This window comes from Acanthochromis polyacanthus, chromosome 3 (assembly GCF_021347895.1).
Source record: "Acanthochromis polyacanthus isolate Apoly-LR-REF ecotype Palm Island chromosome 3, KAUST_Apoly_ChrSc, whole genome shotgun sequence".
NCBI lineage: Eukaryota > Metazoa > Chordata > Actinopteri > Pomacentridae > Acanthochromis > Acanthochromis polyacanthus.
In genome coordinates, this window is record NC_067115.1 from 42,768,618 (window position 1) to 42,789,266 (window position 20,649).

Sequence of the window (20,649 nt, forward strand, 5' to 3'; positions counted from 1 at the left end):
CGGATGTACTCACAACTGGAGAAAACAAATAGTCAGGGAGGCGCAGAGGAAATCCAAAAGCTGAGTCCAAAAGGAAAAGTCCATTAGGGAAAAGCAGATGAGTCCAAAAACTGATGCAGTCCAAAGGTAGAATATTGCATGAGCAGAGTTGTGGCTAAGTGTAGCTGAGGCAATGATCCAGCAGAGACTGAGGGGAAGAAGGGAGCTTAAATAGTTGAGGGAAACAGGCGAGAGAGGTGAACTGATTAGCTGCAGCTGGTGCCAATGACAGCAATTAAGCAGCTGATTGCAGGCAGACGGAGTGAGCGACTTGGGAGAGAGACAGGAACTGAGGCAGAATCCTGACAAAGTTATGACTTGCCATTTGGATCCCACAGCTTTTGGGGTAAATGGCTCTAAGTACAATTTATTAAGTGAAGTAATTCTGACTTCATACGCATTTGTCTTCATATAAATATAAAGTACACACGTTAAAAAAAAAATTTCTTCTCCAGACGTGTAAATTCATTGAGTCACTTAATCTGCACATTGCTCTTTAAATCTAACCTATTTATGTGCACAAATCTCACTTTAGGTTTGAAAATATTGTTCCCAATTTGAGTTATTGCCAAATGATTCATTTAATAACAGGGAAAAAGATGTCGGACTAGCTTGAGTCCACGACACACGCAGAGTGAGTAATTTTATGAAATGGTCCTGGCCCTTATTTCACATCACAGAAGCATCAGCAGGCAACCAGCAGCTGTGCAAAATGAGTGAACAGGTGTTTATAATATAAGACTAATGAGCAGAGGAAGGAAATGTGCAAAATTAAGAAGTCTGCTTTTAATAAGAGGAAACACTTTGATTCATGAGATGTATGCTTAAAGAGCAACAATAAAGTGTGTTATCAACTGAAAGCTTTTAGTTACATTTTGTGTCATTTAGTAGTGTGTTCTGGGACGTGTTCGCTTCCACAGTGCATCTGTACATATATGGGTGTGTGGGCGTGCCGCATACTAATTATAGCTCTCACCTGCGGCAAGCTGTCTACCTGTGCTTTGTCTCATCCCATTACCTCCCCATATAAAGATACAGTCATCCATTATTCAGCCTGCAGTAAACGTAATGATATCAATTTAACTTTGGGCACCTTAAATTGATTTCCACTCTATTCACCACTCCACGGAAAGAAATGTTTAGAGGGGGTTTCTGCAGAATGGTGGATCTGCATCTGTGTTTTTAGTTTTTTTTTATCTGGTAGTGTCCAAAAAGTTAGATAGGAGATGATTAATTACAGTTCTTGTCTCCTGGTTAAATGTGATTTTGAAGAGAAAAGTTAGATCTGTTTGACTTCCACAACAAAGCCTCAATCATGGGTGCCAACAGGACTAATTGAGCTGGTGATGTGACAAGTCGTTCTCCCTGGATTTATACTGAAGTCATAATACTGGAGGAAACCGAAGAGCGACGTCTCTGAAACAGCAGGGCCTTTAATCTTTCTCTTCTACATTCCTGGTGGTTTCTGGTTTGATCAGTTGTTCTAAAAAATAATAATTTATCTTTAATCTTGCCAAAGAAAGACACTTCATAATGAATGGCCTCTGACATTACAATCATTTAATTTGTTGGTGTAAGTGTTTTACATGTTTCTTTTTCTGTCAAAAATATGTTAAAAAAAGCCTCAATTGACAGCACCAGGGGCTGGGTCTTTTTTCTTAGACATTAAGCAAAACTTATATCTGTTGGTGCTTTAAGGTGTTTTGCTTTATTTATTTATTTGTTCATTTTTAGAAACTTCATTAATGCATTTATGAGCAAATTCTATATTTCATAATATTCGTCCCATCTGTTTGAGTAGTCTGCAACCACAAATAAACATTACTAAAAATTTAGTAATGTTTTAGACAACAGCAGCAAAAATGGTCAAACGGACTTGGGGTAAACGAAAAGAAAAAGACAAAAAGTACACGCATGTTATGTGTAATATGTGCAACATTTTGGACGACTATTAAACGTTAAACTGTTACGTTGTCCAGATTGTGGACGATATACTAAACTATGAGATTATTGTCAAAATTTTGGATGAAATACTACACTATGAAGATTTTGTCACATTTTGGACGACATACTAAACTATGACATGTTTATCAATTTTTGAACGTCAGACTAAAGTATTACATTGTTGTCACATTTTGGACGACATACGAAACTATGATTTTTTTTCCATATTTTGGACAACATACTAAACTCTGACATTTTTGTCCATATTTTGGACGACATACTAATCGATGACGTTGTTGTCAATTTTTTGGATGATGTACTAACTATGACATTTGTATGATATTTTGGATGACATACTAAACTATGACGTTTCTGTGATATTTTGGACGACATGCAAAACTGACGTTTTTGTCACATTTTGGACAGCATGCTAAACTATGACTGTTTTTGTCATATTTTGGATGACAAACCAAACTATGATGTTTTTGTCATATTTTGGACGACATACTAAACTATAAGTTTTTTGTCACATTTTGGACGACATACTCAACTGTGATGTTTTTTTCCACATTTTGGATGACATACTACACTGATATTTTTGTCACATTTTGGACGACATACTAAACTATGTGGTTTTTGTCACATTTTGGACGACATGCTAAACTATGAGGTTTTTGTCACATTTTAGACGACATACTAAACCAGGTTAAACAGGCGGACCGGGACAATTCCCGGTGGGCCGGTCTGATGTTTGGGCCACGAGGTCTGGTGTTCAGTCATGGCTCTGGGTTGATCATTATGCTTCTGCCGCTGTTCCTGGGACGCCTCCACTTGGAGCTCTTTTTTTTTTTTTGCAGACGCACTGTGATGTAACACGTCCATGCACATGGTCAGAGGTGTTTGAAAGATGGAAAACAGGAAGAGCAAGGGTGGTGCGGAGAAGACAAGAGTTAAAAACAGGAAAGCTCTGGAAACAGACACAGCCGAATGTGCAGAAATTGGAAACTTTTTCACTAAAGCTCGTGGTTTGAAACAAACCAAACCACGAACAAATGAGGATGAGGAAACGGATATGGACTTTGTTGAACTTTGCAAACCACTGTTCAAGTTAATTATCAAATCAATTAATTGAATGTCATTGTGGCGTAAAACATAGCGTTATACAATTTAAATAATAGTATGATGCGACCACATAACTGGGAAACTTTGCCCTGTAGCCCCTCAGAGTCAGAAGAAAGATCCAGAACCAAGCAGCAGCCAAGAGCCACAAATCCAGAGTGGAAGGTAGGATTGTTCATTGAGTGAATATTATTAGAATGAATCTAATGAAGAGTCTGGTGTAGACCTGCTCTATATGAGAAGATGATTCAGCTCTACATTAATGAAACTGACCTGACGGCTTTGTAAAAAGGGGAGATTTGTGCTGAGAATTTTGACCATTTTAAAAATGTGATTTAGTGTCAGAGGCAGAGCCAGTAGTGATGAGGGGATTACTGCTGTCAGTATGAAGGGAACAGGTGAGCTGTTGGAACAGAGCGAACAAGCAAGCATTAGTTCCAGTACTTTCTATGCCCAAACGATAGCAGTGACCCATTTTATTTTTTACCATTAAAAGATAGTAAATACACAAAGCCCACAATTGAAAGGGAATAGAATGAGATAAAAACATTTACTTTCATTACTGATGTTGTCCAGTTTTAATAAATTTCATGCTACTTCTATGAAATGATTAAAGTGAATAAATTGTGGTATTTCTGTGATATGTGTTTGATTTCTGTCTTTTCTCCTGTCATCCAGATGTTCAGAGGGAGCTGATGCCACATCTGGTCCAGCTGATGAAAGGTCTTGAAGTTCTCTGACTGGCCTCGACTGAAGATGGTCCTCTCACTGGATTTAAGGTTCAGATGCTCAGGAACAAACTCCACCAATGAGCCAACAGGGAAGATTAAGGTTTATTAAATGTTGCTATGAAGCATGAAGACTAAACTCTCCACAAGGATCCAAAATAAGTTGGACTTCTACATGAGAGCTTTAGTTATTCTTCATCTACTTCCTGAAAAGTTTGCTCAATAAAAAAGACAAAAATTAATATTTTCAGCTGAACTAAAGACAGATTTTATGGTTTTTCTGCTCACATGTTGTGTTGTTGTAAACTTAGTCTTTCAACCCCATGGAAACCAGCGTTTGTCCTGTTTTTGTGTCGCTCCTCGGTGACCCTAAACAGCCAGTCATAATGTTTTTTGAGCAACACACCATACTATGACATTTTTACAGTGAAGGTTCTACTATGGAACCAGTTTGACATGTTCAGGTGTTCTATGTGTGAAAACTCAGAGATTTCAGGGATCAGAAGGTGGTTTTCAATTTTCTTTGTTAACTTTCTGCTTCAACTTTAAACTAAATTTCCTTCACTAAGCCAGCCCTCTGGACTTCCAGTAAGCTGTGTTCCTATTGGCTGTCCAGGTGGCTGCTTGGTGTTATCAGGAACACCTGAGCAGCTCAGTCTCTTCCTGCTTTACTTGCAGACTGAGCCCTCGCGGACTTCAGTCATATGTAATGTGACGTCTTTACCGTCATCACGTAAAGTCTGCAAGAGCGGGAGTCTACAGCATTATAAACGGAGCTAATAGACAGACTTGGAGTCCATTTCAGTCATTTCCGTGACACTGTTTGAAAAACTATCATGTATACGCTATAATATTAATTAATTTTGGTATTACTTACATGGGAGGACTTGCTTTCGTCCTTTTTCCGCCATTATTTTTCTCAGCTCAGGATTTCGGCTTCAGACTGCACAGCTTTTATAGGCCAGACGCAATAAAAAAATCGGAAAATTTAAACGTCACGTCCGTATTGCAATGAATTGTGGGTAATCAAACTGGTGAAGTCTGCAGAAGTCTGCACCCCAAGCAGACTCTCTGGAAGTCTGCAGAAAGTCCGCTTGAGGCCCCTTGTGGACTGGATGAATTGTGGATTTGGACAGCTCTCAGCACTCCCGGACTTCCCGTGAATGCGCCTGCAAAGTCCGCGAGTTCGCAAGTGCGGTGTGTCGATCCTCAGGGCCAGTAACCCCCTAATTAACTTATTCAGCTATCAGGGAATCACCGGACCAGCTCTCCATCCTACGGGTCCGGTTCTACTGCCCCCTGAGATCTAGCTCAGAGGGATGCTGCAGAACTGTTAAGCTGGTAAGACGAGGAAAATTCGCCTAGCTGTCTCACTGCCTTCATCCAGACGCCTATCCCTGCTTCCTCTGATAATTAATTTAACCGAGTAGCCACTTCGGTATAGTTAAACTTAATCACCAGTCACGCCTGTTAACGGCAGCTTTTCCTCTGGATCTTGCACTTGGTAAATTGCTAGGTTTAATTCAGAGGTTATGGACATGTAGACAACCTCTAGGATATGTTTTATACCGGGCCAATCTGGCCCCTATAATTAGGTAGCCCTTTAGAACCTTTGCTATTGTCATGCATGCTGTAATCTGACTTTCTACATCCAGAGCTAGATGTATAAGTATTCATTCGGGGATAAAATCGAATAGGAATAAAAATAAAAATAAAGAATAGCACTTGCAATTTGTTGTCTTTAATTGCAGAATAATGCTTTATTAAAATATATTTAGCAGGGCAAAAGCATAGCCAATAAATCATCAGACAAATAATCAAACATTAGATAATATTCAACTCACTTAGCCTAACTCCCGACTGGTCTTATGCTTTCCTAAAGGGGAGTGTGAGTTACCTAATGTAACCTGTAATTTGGAGGGAGTAGAGCAGCACGGTGTGGCCACACCCGGCTGCTCACCTGAGCCCGCAAAGGAACCCAGGGGGAAGCTGGAGAGAGCGTTAATCCAGATTTCAGGTCTGCCTGTATCCAATTTTGTGGTTTGGGCCAGAAAAAAAACTTTGTTAATCCATTCAGGTGTTATTCCTCTGGAAATAATAGATTGTAGTAATACTCCATCAGTCAATGTCAAATGCAGATCACAGTCTTGTAATCCTTAACAATGAAGAGGGGGCAGTTCCTTTAATCCATTATTCCATCAGAACAGTCATTCCTTCTGCAGACCAAGTTATTCCACTCATCCAAAGTTACGTGGTAATCATCCCTTGTGCTCAGACTGATGTCTGGATTGCATCCAGGCAGATACCTGCAACAATCTCCCACGAAATCCTTCCAATAGGTACAATTTATACATCACAGCTCTCTTAATTTTGCATACGTGTTGACAGCATACCTCAACCTACGTAAACAAATTACAGCCACGTCCACCCTCCTCCGCACATGTGCACTTCCCCATTTCTGACCTAGTGGCCTTAGCGCGCCCCAGACTTCAACTTTCTATTAATACTTGTTCTGTTCCTTTCTTCACCCAGGCCTCCGGTCAGGAAGTGGAAGAAGCGTATGTCAGCACCTAAAAGATGCTGACATATGCACCACACATTTCAGCACAGTGCACACAGACTTACGAAACACTCCCCCACCCTATTTACAGAGCTAATGACCCTCTAAGGGCATAATCTAACACTAACCTATCTTAGCTCTTTTGAATTACTCACTAGTATAGTAATCCACTATCTACCCAGGGTGATCAAACTCTTCTGTAAACATCTTTATTTCACAGTAATCCACACCTTGAAAGCATTGTCATTTATCTAGTAGCAGCAAACCCTATTCAACTTTTGACCTGTCCTGTAACCAGGCGTAAACTAACCGTGACGTCACCCGTTGGTTTCAACGCCGAGAAAATGAAGCCTGGATTTTGCTACTTCCTGGTCGCCGTTTTGGATTTTTTGGAGCCAGTGACGTAAAAAGCGTCATCAAACAGGCTGGACCGGAGAGCAACTAGGGGCAGGATTGGCTGAGGACTCTCTTATCCCGCCCACATTTTACCGCAGAGGCTTCTGTTGCTGTCTATCAAGTATAGCCACGCCCCCTGGCTCCGCCAACTTTAACAATTTATGTAAAATTCAGTATAGATTTATTTTAAGATCGGCCACCTGACCTCTCATTTTGACCACGAAAACTAACGGGGAAAAAATCCTGAGCTGTAGAACATCAGTCTATCAAATTTTATTTTTTCCAAAAATGAATTGGGGTCTATGGAGAAAAAGCTTTTTGGAGCCAACCCTAGCGGACGGCGTGATATTGCAAATTTTTTACACTTCCGGGTTGGCTTCAATTCTGGAGCCAGATGCTACGTCCACTATATATACAGTCTATGCCTGTAACCAAAGGCCCTCACTACTCCCCGTGAGGTGCTGCCCTCAAGTGGTTACTTCCTAGAACACAGTTATTCCTCTCTTGCTGAACCCTATCAGACCAGTATTCATTATTCAACATCAAAAAATATAAAAAAAAGGATATATGGATATATTCAAAGAAACAACTAACTTATAAAAATGTATAAAGAATAAAAGAAGATAAAAAGACATTCTTCAAAAATAATCAAACCATCACCTTTTACAGTGAGACACACTTCTGATTTTTACACTGTTTCAAAATTAAAGAAAATAAAAAGACATTCTTTCCAAAATAATCAACTCATCATTCTTCTGAATAAGGCACTCTTTTGATTTCTACACTGTTTCAACATTAAAAAATGTAAAAATATAATAATGTAAGCATTCGGTTAATTCACACACATTCATTTGGTTATAGCGTACTGCATTATAAATCACAGGTTATAATATCATACCGCGCTCTCTCATTCTGCCGCCGCTCCTTCATAATTCCATCCTTATGGCTGACTAGGGATCCCATATCCATGACCAGGAATATTGACAGGTGAAGTCCAGAGATTTGGATTCAGCCTTCGTCTCCAGTCAAACATTTCCTCTGCTTCTCTTCACTGAACCGGGTTTGGTTTTGTTGCTTTAGTTTGTTCTTTAGAGACTGGCTTGCAGTTGTTTCTTAATCTTGGCTGTTGTGAGTCTTTGGTTGTCTTTTGGTTGTTTGTGAACCAGCGTTGGTTGTCCAGAAGGTAAGAGTTCCTGTCCTGATTGTCTGTTTTAAGAGCTTCTCTAGTAGGCTGCAGGAGACTTTAGCGTTTGGGTTGTGCTAGTTTGGTTTTTGTACGGTTTCATTTGGACGACTATCTTGAAGCCCCTCCGTGAGGTTTTCTGTAACAGTTTTACAAAGCAACCTGCAGCAGAAGAGACTTTGAGAGTTTTTAGGAAGTTCTGGAGACCAGACTTTAGAGCAGCAGAAACATTTGTCAGTAGTTTGATCAGGAGAAGGTGAGCTTCACAGTAGAAATGAGAAGGAAAACTTCTGGTCCTGTACCAAGAGTTTGAGCAGGTTGTGAAGAGTCTGTAATTCTTTGGTCTGAAAGCACCAGAAGAGTCGACTCATTAAAGGAGAAAACGGGAGATATTGTTGGTTCTTCTGCAGTTTCCTTAGACTGAATATCAAGTTTCTATTTTAAATGATTTACCGTGTCAGCCCAAGAAGACTTCAATAAACTCCCTCCATCCCCTGGACACAACACATTTTATTATGATGTTAAATCTGTTTTTTTAAAAATGTTTTTGAGTTTTAATCATAGTTTTAGCATAGTTTTTTTTCTCATTGCTTGTTTAGTTTTGTCATCTGTGTGAAAGGTGCTAAACAAATAAAGTTGAATTGATAAACTGAATAACTGACTACCTCATGATTGTGACAACAGAAGTATTTCCATTGTGATTTAAGGATTTGTTTCATTTTAAGATTGGGGTTAAAATCTTGACTAAAAAAGATTAAAGAAATAAACTACATAAAAAAAGCAATTAAATCAAAGGATAAACTTTTAATTAAATGAAACCTTTAAAAAGAAAATTAAGCATTAAATACAATAAAATTATTTTAAACAGACAAAATATTTAATTATATAATTAAACAGAAGATGCAAAAAATGTAATTATGAAATTAAACAACATTTTTAAACAAATGAAATATGAAAGATGAAATATTTTACATAATTAAACATTTCAAAAATATAATTAAACAAGACGAATATTACACATTTAAAAAATACAGAAAATTTAACTAGATTATTAAACCTTTAAAAAGACAAAACATTTAAAACATTAAATATTAAATTAGAAAATTAAATCTTAAAGACAATAAAACTTTAAATAGGAATTAAACAGAAAATACAATGAAGCATTTAAAAAGAAAATTAAACTTTAAAAGGTGGTAAAACATTTAAAAAGAAAAACCTTGGGGTTTGGGCTTAGGTGGTCGCTTCCAGGGCTTATAATTTACCATCTGTAGGCCAGAGATCATATGGTACTAGTTCTGGCTGTTTTGAAATCTAATTTGTCACTACGGTCAAATACATATTTAAAGTAATGTGCATTTCAGAGTAATGAATATTGACTGGTGTATGTATGTGTATACATGTATGTACATATGTGTATGTGTATTATGTAGATATATATATTTTTTTTTCTCGTTTACTACTACTGTACCAATATATTTTTATCTATATTTATACATATACATCAATGATTATTGTTTCGTGAACACCTGGATGTTGTACCCCATTGTTCTAAATAAAAGTTTAAAAAAAAAAAAAAAAACCTTAAAGATTTTATCTAAAAATTAAACATTGGGAAAGAAAAGGACATTTTTCAAAGAAACCGATAAAACATTTGAAAAAACAACAATTAAACATTAAAAAACAAAACATTTCAAAATCAAATTAGACATTAGAAAAGAATAAAAGGTGAGAAAATAGCAAAACTAAACATTTAAGAAGAATCAAACTAAAGGCAAAACATTTGAAAAGACACCAGTTAGACTTTAGAAGATCAAATTAAACAGAAGATACAATAAAATGATCAAAAAGAGCAAAAACAGATAAATGTTTTAAAAAGTTTTCTAGTCTGAAATGAAAACATCAAGTTGCTTCTTCAAACTTTTAATCTTTCTGTGTTCTTGGTTTGACTGTGGACAGATTTACTAAGAACTCATTTCAGAAAACTGCTTTCCAGATAAAGTCTACTAGTAGTTGAAGGCATCGATCAAAGTAATGTTACCTTCTGATCTCCACAAACTTTACTGTTCAGTGAAGAGAATCAAAGTTTGTTCAGGATTTCTAAAGAACACACAGGTGAAGGTCTGAGAAGAACTCAGATGGATGGTCTAAATGTGAAGTCAAGACTCATGGTCACAAGTTTTAAGGCTTCTGTTAACCACAATGTTCAAACTAACAGTAAAGTGCTGAGAAACTTTTAAAACACACCACACCTTCCCCCACCCGACGAGTTTTTCGAAAATCTGAGTTTCGAAGAGTTTCCCCGAGTTTCTCGAGTTTCCACCAGGTCGGAGGCAGAACAAGGTGTCATAAAGAGGTGTTGAAGTCGGAGAGGATGGAGTGACTTTTTACAGTGACTGGAAGGAAGAAGTCGAATCCATGGAGTCGGCTCCAGAGAAATGAAGGGAGGTCAACTTTTATCAACCTCCATCCAGATGTTCAACTTGATATCTTTACTTTGAGATTTTTAGCACCACAAACCTCTAGCATCACACTTTATTATCATTTATTCGTACTTTAATGGAATCCAGCAGCAGATTTAGTTTTTGTTGACAAACTTTGTTCTTGTCGTCGTGGGACTGCAGGATTTAAAAGTGTTCCTTCTATTTGACCTCATGTTTATTAATTTTAGTGGAGAAAGTTATTTTAATTGTCGTTTAGTCTCTTCAAAACCAAATAATAAATTGGATTAGTCAAGAGGTTTAAATTTCTTACTTTGTCATATTTTAAATGACAAAAAAATATAAAAATAAAACGTTTTGAGACAATTTGGCCTGTAACTGGTGTTATATAAATAAAATTGAATTTCATTGTATGTATCTTGTAATGTTGGAGTAATTCAGCCACATATGTTGGAAAACACATTTTCTTTGTCCATTTATCTGTTGATTGTTTTCTCCAGTAATTTATTTCTTGTTTTGGTTTATAAAATGTCAAACCCAAATATATTCAGTTTACTTTCACAAAAACCTAAAAGATTTTCATTCATGATGCAGGAAACTAAGATAAAAAGTTTTTCACTTTTTTAATCTTAGTTTAGTCAGGAAGATAGTTGATAATGTGTGAACTGTTGCAGCTTGTGAGGCTTACAAGGTTTTAATCTTTGGGGCCCAGTGTCAGAAAACATTTCGAAACCAACATAAAAAAAAACACTCAAAGATTTGAACATCATTAAAGGGAAATCCAACTTTTGCATGACAATGTCTAATTAAAGGACATTTATTTCCAACGTGAATGTGTGATATTCATTGTTCTGTTACACCCAGTGTGACTCCTGTCCTGTACTGGGATTCACAGCCAGCTAAGCTCTCCCCTGTACCGCATCCTCCAAGGAACAGGCCAGTGTGGTTGCTTAAGACTTCAAACACATCAGAATTACAGGTAAGTGTGGAGTAATTTTCATAAGAAAACTGCTTATTCTGCATGGAGTTTGCATGTTCTCCCTGTGCATGCGTGGGTTTTCTATGGGCACTCCGGCTTCCTCCCACAGTCCAAAAATATGCTGAGGTTAACTGAATATTCTAAATCGCCCGTAGGTGTGAATGTGAGTGTGATTGTTTGTAAATAAATAAATACATTCAAATGTATTTATTTATTTAATAATTATTTTGCACAACATACTAAACTATGACGTTTTTGTCACATTTTGGACGACATACTAAACTATGATGTTTTTGTCCATATTTTGGACAACATACTAAACTATGACGTTTTTGTCACATTTTGGACCACATATTAAACTATGATGTTTTTTTCCACATTTTGGATGACATACTAAACTATGATGTTTTTGTCCATATTTTGGACGACATACTAAACTATGATGTTTTTGTCATATTTTGAACGACATACTAAACTATGATGTTTTTGTCATATTTTGAACGACATACTAAACTATGACGTTTTTGTCATATTTTGAACGACATATTAAACTATGATGTTTTTTTCCACATTTTGGATGACATGCTACACTATGATGTTTTTGTCACATTTTGTACGACATGCTAAACTATAACGTTTATTTCCATATTTTGGACGACATACTAAACTATGACATTTTTGTCATGTAAGGAAGTGAATGAATACAGTCAGGCAGTTCGTTTTTTGGGGGTAGTTGCTGGCGAAATCCTGCAGAGGGCGCTACCTTGCTATTTGTTTAGTGTTGTCCGCGATTGTGTTCTTTTTTGTGGGTTGCGGCCATTTTAGAACAAAGGAACAAAGGAATTTCACGTGCTGTTCCAATACTTTTGGAGGTGACTGTATGTATGTATGTATGTGTATATATTTTCATGTTTCTTTGTTGTTGTTGTTTTTAAGTTCACTTTTTTGTAAGTGATTTCTGGGGATAAAGGGGCAGACATAATAAGACTTGTCTTCTTTCTGCTACCTTTCATTCGTGATTGATGACTGTTGTATTTACATGATACATGAAATGAATGAAAACACAATGGCAGTAGCGAAAGAACCGGTCATAAACTTAATGACTGCAGTATGAAAACGTACAGAACTGATTGCTTTTACTATTTCCCACTATACTCTAAAGATTCCCAGCAGCACCCTCTAGCGCTAACTTGTGCGGGGAGCACATGGCTAATTTGCATATGTAAATAACTACGCATCTCTTTACACTAATCATGAATCCATAACAGCTAAAAATAATTTTAGCCAAACATTTTTAGCAAGTCAGTCCAAGTATTGGACTCAATTAAATCCAAGTCACATAGACCCATATCCTAGTCAAGTCGAGTATTTTGGGCAGATTAGTCAAGCAAGTCCAAGTCCCCAAAACTGGGACAAAAGTCTCCCTCGGCAGACTTTATTCTTATAAATTAAAAGTATAAACTTATTATCAGAGACTTTAATCTCGACCACTTTTAGTTTCTTTTGTAATGTGGCCCAAACACTCCTCGTAACACAAAAAGATAACATGATTCAAGCGGCTAATACTAGCTAGCGCACGTTAGCTCCCAGCGCTAAATGTATTTTCTAAGATTAGAAATCCGACTTACCTCATCACTGTCAGCCATCTTCTCTTCTCCTTTTCGTCCAGAGGAAAGCGGTAGAAAGATATTGTTTTATCATTTCTATTGTTGCAACATGGGACACAACACAGCACCATTATATCGTTGGTTTGGTAGGACACGGAAGTGACGTTTTTGGAAACGATGACGTAGTTACTAGCCATCCCCATAGACCCTGCTGGGACTCTGGTGTCCATGCTCCTCCCCTGTTGTTCTGTCTGCTGTAGGTGTCCTGTGTCTGCTTCTGGGACTCCAGTGTCCTGCGCTGCTCCACTGATGACAAAGCTCTATTGAAGGGTGGACCCATTATACACACGTGGACAAAATTGTTGGTACCCCTCAGTTAAAGAAGGAAAAACCCACAATTCTCACTGAAATCACTTGAAACTCACAAAAGTAACAATAAATAAAAATTTATTGAAAATTAAATAATCAAAATCAGCCATCACTTTTGAATTGTTGATTAACATAATTATTTAAAAAAACAAACTAATGAAATAGGGCTGGACAAAAATGATGGTACCCATAACTTAATATTTTGTTGCACAACCTTTTGAGGCAATCACTGCAATTAAACGATTTCTGTATTTGTCAATGAGCGTTCTGCAGCGGTCAACAGGTATTTTGGCCCACTCCTTATGAGCAAACAGCTCCAGTTGTCTCAGGTTTGATGGGTGTCTTCTCCAAATGGCATGTTTCAGCTCCTTCCACATATGTTCAATGGGATTCAGATCTGGGCTCATAGAAGGCCACTTTAGAATAGTCCAACGCTTTTCTCTCAGCCATTCTTGGGTGTTTTTGGCTGTGTGTTTTGGATCGTTGTCCTGTTGGAAGACCCATGACCTGCGACTGAGACCAAGCTTTCTGACACGAGGCAGCACATTTCTCTCCAGAATGCCTTGATAGTCTTCAGATTTCATCGTACCTTGCACACTTTCAAGACACCCTGTGCCAGATGCAGCAAAGCAGCCCCAAAACATTACTGAGCCTCCTCCATGTTTCACCGTAGGGACAGTGTTCTTTTCTTCGTATGCTTGGTTTTTGAGTCTCTGAACATAGAGTTGATGTGCCTTACCAAAAAGCTCCAGTTTGGTCTCATCTGTCCAAAGGACATTCTCCCAGAAGCTTTGTGGCTTGTCAACATGCATTTTTGCAAATTCCAGTCTGGCTTTTTTATGAGTTTTTTTCAGCAGTGGTGTCCTCCTTGGTCGTCTCCCATGAAGTCCACTTTGGCTCAAACAACGACGAATGGTGCGATCTGACACTGATGTACCTTGGCCTTGGAGTTCACCTTTAATTTCTTTGGAGGTTGCTCTGGGCTCTTTGGATACAATTCCAACGATCCGTCTCTTCAATTTGTCATCAATTTTCCTCTTGCGGCCACGTCCAGGGAGGTTGGCTACTGTCCCGTGGGTCTTGAACTTCTGAATAATATGAGCCACTGTTGTCACAGGAACTTCAAGCTGTTTAGAGATGGTCTTATAGCCTTTACCTTTAAGATGTTTGTCTATCATTTTTTTTCGGATGTCCTGGGACAATTCTCTCCTTCGCTTTCTGTTGTCCATGTTCAGTGTGGTACACACCTTTTCACCAAACAGCAGGGTGACTACTTGTCTCCCTTTAAATAGGCAGATTGACTGATTATGAGTTTGGAAACACCTGTGATGTCAATTAAATGACACACCTGAGTTAATCATGTCACTCTGGTCAAATAGTTTTCAATCTTTTATAGAGGTACCATCATTTTTGTTCAGGCCTGTTTCATTAGTTTGTTTTTTTAAATAATTATGTTAATCAACAATTCAAAAGTGATGGCTGTTTTTGATTATTTAATTTTCAATAAATTTTTATTTATTGTTACTTTTGTGAGTTTCAAGTGATTTCAGTGAGAATTGTGGGTTTTTCCTTCTTTAACTGAGGGGTACCAACAATTTTGTCCACGTGTGTAGGTCTCCACAGGTGATGAGGAAGAGGACCCCTGTGGTGATGAGCCCTCCTGCTGATCTCTGGTGGAGGTGGGGAAGCTGTCCTCTTGAAGTCCTTTGTGGTCAGGTGTGTCCTTTCACACTGTGATGCTGTGTTGGTGATGACAAGGATGCTGTGTGGTTCAGACCAGCAGGAGTTCAGGATGTCTTCTGGTGGAACTCTCTGATGAGGTCCCACTCTTAGATGTTGTTTTGCCCATTCCAACCGTTTTTCTTTGTGGTTTTTGTTGAGTGGAGGCTGTTTGGGTGATTTCTTGACTGTTCCGTACTCTCTTAGGATGCGGCATCTGGTACTTATAGGAACTTCAGGTAAGTCACAGCTTTTAAAGGTGGTAGAACTTGATGCCAGTGGTCGTCTGGCTGCTTCTCGCTTAATTCTTCAGATCCTTTGATGATAACGTTCTTCTTTTCTTTTCTTTTTTCTGCCATCTTGACTGTTTTTGATATACTTTTTGATGGTTCTAGTATCTCTTCCCAATTTCTGGGCAATTTTATTGGGAGTAAGTTTTTCTGACAGCAACTGAACTATTTGGCTCTTTTCTGTAGCCGTTAAGTCCTTTATTTTGGTCCCATTTTAATGAAACATAATAACATAACATAATAATAATAATAATAATAATTCACATCATTTCTCTTTTGTAAAGTCAGCCAAGGCCACTTGTGATACCACAAAGACATTGTCAATTTAAAAATGACATTTAGAGAAGTGGCAAAGTGGGGATATTATTAGAATCACTGTAAATTTGGTTTAGTGCACTACAAAGTTAATTATTGTATACGGTTACTTTAGACAGCAGAACAATCTGTCTAATACCACAAAGACATAGGCAAGGGCTTTAAAAGTGGCACTTAAAGAAGTGGCAAAGTGGCGATATCAATTAGAATCAGTGTAAATTTGGTTTGGTGCAGCAAATGGCAAATTATTGTGCACGGTTACTTCTAGATAAATAAATGAACTGAAATTAAACAAGCGGCAGCCACAAACAAAGAAGAAATAGTGACCTTCTCAGAAGTGCACACATAACAAACAGTAAGTTAAAATGTCCAAACAGCAAATAACAACAGCAGCAGCAGCAGAGGCAACTGCGAACAGTCTAGCGAGGCTTTAGAGCTGTTGGTTGTTTCTCCTCTCCAGTTCCTTGTCCACCATACTTTTAAAATGTGCAAAGCTGGTGTACACCACGTCTTCAAAGCCAGGTGTGGTGGATTTGCCGGTCTTGGAGCAAAAAGTGAACAATTTCTGGCTGCTCTCACCGACTTTCTCCTTGGAAGGCACGCATCTTTTGCGCATGCCACCACACTGCGGTACCTGGCAAGCCCCACATGGTCTCTGTGACTTGTTGCGCACGATGGGCTTGACCTTAGGTGCAGGTGGTGGCAGAGCAGGCACAAACACTTGACTGCAGGAGGGCCCGGCAAACTGGACAGATGGTGCCCGAGGCTGGCACCACCAGCAGTATCGGCACTGCTGAAATGGCGAGTCGAAGGGAGGACAGTGAGGTGGCGGTGGCAGGCTTGGGCTGGATGGGCCGATTTGAAGGTCCTGCTTGCGGCTGTGGCTCCGGATCCTCAAAGTCCAACCTGCAAATGTAGAAAACAGGCCATAAGCATTCACTCATGAGAATTAATTTATATGGCTTGGCCCCTAAACACCCTACATAAAAGACAACAGTATGAGCAGTTCACCTCCACTTTTCTCAGCGATGTTCTGGTGCTGCTCATACTGCACTTGGGGTCTGCCTGGTGGCGGTAGCGATGACGGCAAGGCAGGAGCTTCGGGCAGCGACTGGTCTGACAGCACGGTGCGGTGGGTCTGGGCTCGGGGTTGCACAGTCGCGCTGTAGTTGGCCTTCTTCTCCTCCCTTGACAAGAAACTGGTGATAGACTTGTTGTTGATGTTGGGTAGTGGGATGGAGTGACTGTAGAGGACGGGATCGTCTCTCACCCGATCCACAATCCTCTTGTACCTGCCCTTGATGGAGGCTGCCAGTTTACTGGGAGAGGTTAAGTTACTGCTGGGTGGGCGGCTGTGGAGCATCTTGATGAGGAGGTACAGCAGACGACTGTCCTCCGTCACCTGTGCAGCCTGTGGATACCTCATCCAGCCAAACTTTGTCTTCTGAGCGGCGCTGCTCTCGGGTGTGTCCGGCCCAAGGCAACGGCCAAAAAGAGTGTAGCCCCACCTGGACTCGTACCTCTTCACAAAGTTGGCTGCAGTCTTGTCATGCTCATGAAGAGAGCCTGCGGCAGTGATAATTTTCTGCCTGAGGTCGAGAGGCATGAGGTAGTGTTGGTCCTCGTCATCAGCCAGCTCCAGCAGCAGCAGGGCCAGGGCCTCCACCTCCTCTATTCCCGGCAGATGGAGACGGAGATGGCGCTGGCTCACCAGGACGTCCTGCAAAGCGGGGCTGTCCTCCTCTTCCACCTTCACGGCTTGGGTGAGGGCGACGTGCTTCCCACAGACGCCATCTATGGGGTCCTCCTCCTCCATGGCAACCCCCTCATCACAAAGATCCTCCTTTTCCTCCTCCATCCGCTCAGCTACCGCTGTAGCTGTTGCAGTCTCCTCCTCATCCTGGCGACACTGCTCTTCCTCCACTGTCAACAACAAACAAAAGCATTCCTGTGATGAGTACAATTGTGCTGTTAAATATCTTATAGATTCTCTCTGTTTGTGTTTGTGTGTGTGTGTGTGTGTGTGTGTGTGTGTGTGTGTGTGTGTGTGTGTGTGTAAAAGAGTGTCTTAAATGACGCCTCCCCTTTTGCCAGGACCTCAGCAGCATGTGAAGCAGCAGAAAGGTACAATGACTTAATCATTTAAGCTAATTTGATAAACTCATGACTACATGCAACCAAAATACGTGCATTCAAATTGGTAACACCAGCACATTGTAAATGAAAAGAAGCTAAATAAGCATTTCTTAACCAAACTGTGTGGGTGATTATTTGTTTGGAATGACAAAAAAAAACCAATACTAACACCGCATGGTCCCAGTTGTTGATGGGTCCGTGACAATGTAAAATAAATTTTTGGTTAAAAATTCCATTAAGCTGCTCTATTTTAGAGGCTGAGTGGAGGCAGGTCATTTTTGACCCTGAGGACAGGAGGAGTGTTCAGAACGTTAAGACAATACAAGGGTTCAGTGTGCTGTATGACGACACAATGAGATCCTACTAACAAATCACACAGATGACCTATGTGGTGACAATAGAAGAAATAAATAACATAAGACCTTTATCTAACCAGCAGAAACTGCATCACAGCTTCACCTTTTTTTTTAACATTTCTGGTTTTGACATTTGCAGGAGTGTATCAGCTACTACTAGTAAAACCACTTGCGTGTTGCTTGAAAACATAATAATGTTCGTTATGTCTTTGATATCTGACTCAGAGATATTCTTGCTGGGGCTCTTCAATGTTACATTCATTATAAAACAATTTGTACATGTTCATCTGTTTGAAAACATTCAAAACATTTCATGTAGCAGTCATGGAGCTGCATGTTTTATTACAACTTTATTTCACATCCAGAGCTCCTCTGCTGCAGTGACACACTCTGTTGTGTCCTACTGTCACAATGTCTCTGTATCTCGTTGCCTCCTTTTACTTGAAAGGCGGCAGAACTCAAGCTGAGTAAATTCCAGCAGTATGTTCACACCTGAACAGCCATGTTCTCTCAGCAGGATGTGAAAATGTTCCAAACAGCTTCACAATATCTCCAATCACTGCTCTGCTGATGAAGGATGTCATGATAGCAGAAATGTAGCAGTCTGTACCAATACCATATCCATCCAGACATTCAGTTTGGTTCTTCTGTCTGCTCCACCACCACCACAGTCCAGACTCCATCTGGTCTAATCATCAAGGATTGCTTACATACTTCCTCACAATTGTTGTTGAAGCACAGACTAAAGGTGCTTTAAATCTAAAACATCTACTTTTAACCTGTAACAATTCTTCCATGTTGTTTCAAGCTTAGTTCTGACATTATGTTTTCCACGGATGTTTCAGGATCACGACTTCTCAGCTGTGTGGATTCTCATGTGGGCTTTTAATCGATAACTACGGTTGAAGCTTTTTCCACAGGTTCCACAAGAATATGGCTTCTCACCTGTGTGACATCTTAAGTGGACAGTCAAAGAGCCCCGTTGACTGAAGCTATTTCCACAGGTTCCACAAGAATATGGCTTTCCCATTTTGTGAACTGCCATGTGCTTATAATGTGCTGATGAATCAGAAAATCTTTTTTCACAAGTGTTACAAACATACGGTTTCTCACCTGTGTGACATCTCATGTGGGCAGTCAAATGGGTCCGTTGACTGAAGCTTTCTCCACAGGTTTCACAAGAATATTCAAGAATCATTACTGTGACTGTTGTTACTGTGATGTCTTGGTTTCTGCTCGATACATCTAGTTGATCCTGAGTCTACATCCTTGCTTCCTTCCTGATCTGGGCTCTCAGCTACACAAGAGATGTGAAACAGGAGCTGATCACTGTTTGGTTTTGGTTCACTGTGGTCACTTTCCTCATCAGCAGGAGTCACCACAAAGGTATCAGTCTCCTGTTTCAATCCAATTAACTCTTCCTCCTGACTGGAGCAGCGTTCATCCTGTTCCACTTTAATTTGTGGTAACCCTGGGTATAATTGGTTCAGACTGGTGCACAATTCTTCCTGTTCCATTTTAATTTGAGAAATCTCTGGGTTTGATTGGTCCCAACTGGTGCAGAGTTCCTCCTGCTGGTCTTTAATCCGTAGAGGCTCTGAGTCCTCATGGTCCACCATGGAGTTTCTCTCCTGGTCATGGGGCTGATGGTCAACGACAGTCTTCTCATTCTCACAGACATAAGACTGTGGGAGCTCTGGAGGGACAAAGAGACAAAAGATAATGGTTACTACTGTGATGATGAGAGAACACACATCTGTCACTTTGTCCAGGACTGGCTGTCTCCAACAAAATCAGCTCAAGAGGCGAATGTTCGATGCAAAAAGAATATGATGGTTTATAATAGAAGTCTAGGAGCCATGACACAGCAGCAGGAATGATACAAGCATCTCCAAACGACTGAACATTTCTATGAACATGTTGTTCCATAGCGGATACAGGATCACAAAGAGTCTAACGGTAAACACCACTGGGTACTTTTCTACACACCACACAGACAGGTTTGATGGGGATCCAGTAAAATCTGTCTGAATAAAGCTGCTGTCCTCTTCAGCCTTCAAACCTGTCAGGACATTTGGATTTTAATGTTATTCTTATTTTACTGTTGATAGAGGAATGCAGTTGAACACATTACTTCTATAGTCTCTAACTCTGTACGTGCGCTTGCTTTAGATCATGAATGATCTCTATATATGGAATTATGTCTCTGGACTGAAATGACGGAATGACTGAGTCCTCTGTCAGAGTTTTATTATTAAACTGTTTGATAACACAATGCAGTTCCTGTCAGTGTGGAGTAGTTCAGATAAACACGTCCAGCACCTCTGAACAGGAAACTGGTTCTTGCTTCCAGGGTCAATCAACACAACGATCACATTTTTAAAACTCCACAAACATCAACTAACAGACACCATTAGGGCTGCACGATATATTAAAAGAATATCGTTTTTGCAATAATGGTAAGTGCTATA

The 20,649-nt window shown here is 39.6% G+C and overlaps 1 protein-coding gene across 4 annotated transcripts in view; it reads right to left on the reverse strand.

Moving 5' to 3' along the window:
• LOC110972432 (zinc finger protein 391-like) overlaps window positions 1-20,649 on the reverse strand; it is a 240,306-nt gene that overhangs the window by 194,007 nt on the left and 25,650 nt on the right. For 2 of the 4 annotated variants that reach the window (XM_051945649.1, XM_051945650.1), the window contains exons 2-3: window positions 16,698-17,609; window positions 14,080-16,592 (exon numbers count right to left, since the gene is read on the reverse strand). The exons of 1 other annotated variant lie outside the window; for it this stretch is intronic. In XM_051945649.1, coding sequence (XP_051801609.1) covers window positions 16,117-16,592; window positions 16,698-17,609 — 1,388 coding nt within the window. In that variant the 3' untranslated portion in view covers window positions 14,080-16,116. Of the gene's footprint in view, window positions 1-14,079; window positions 16,593-16,697; window positions 17,610-19,291; window positions 19,875-20,649 lie in introns of those variants that run through there. One more of the 4 variants, XM_051945646.1, reaches the window with a different exon arrangement.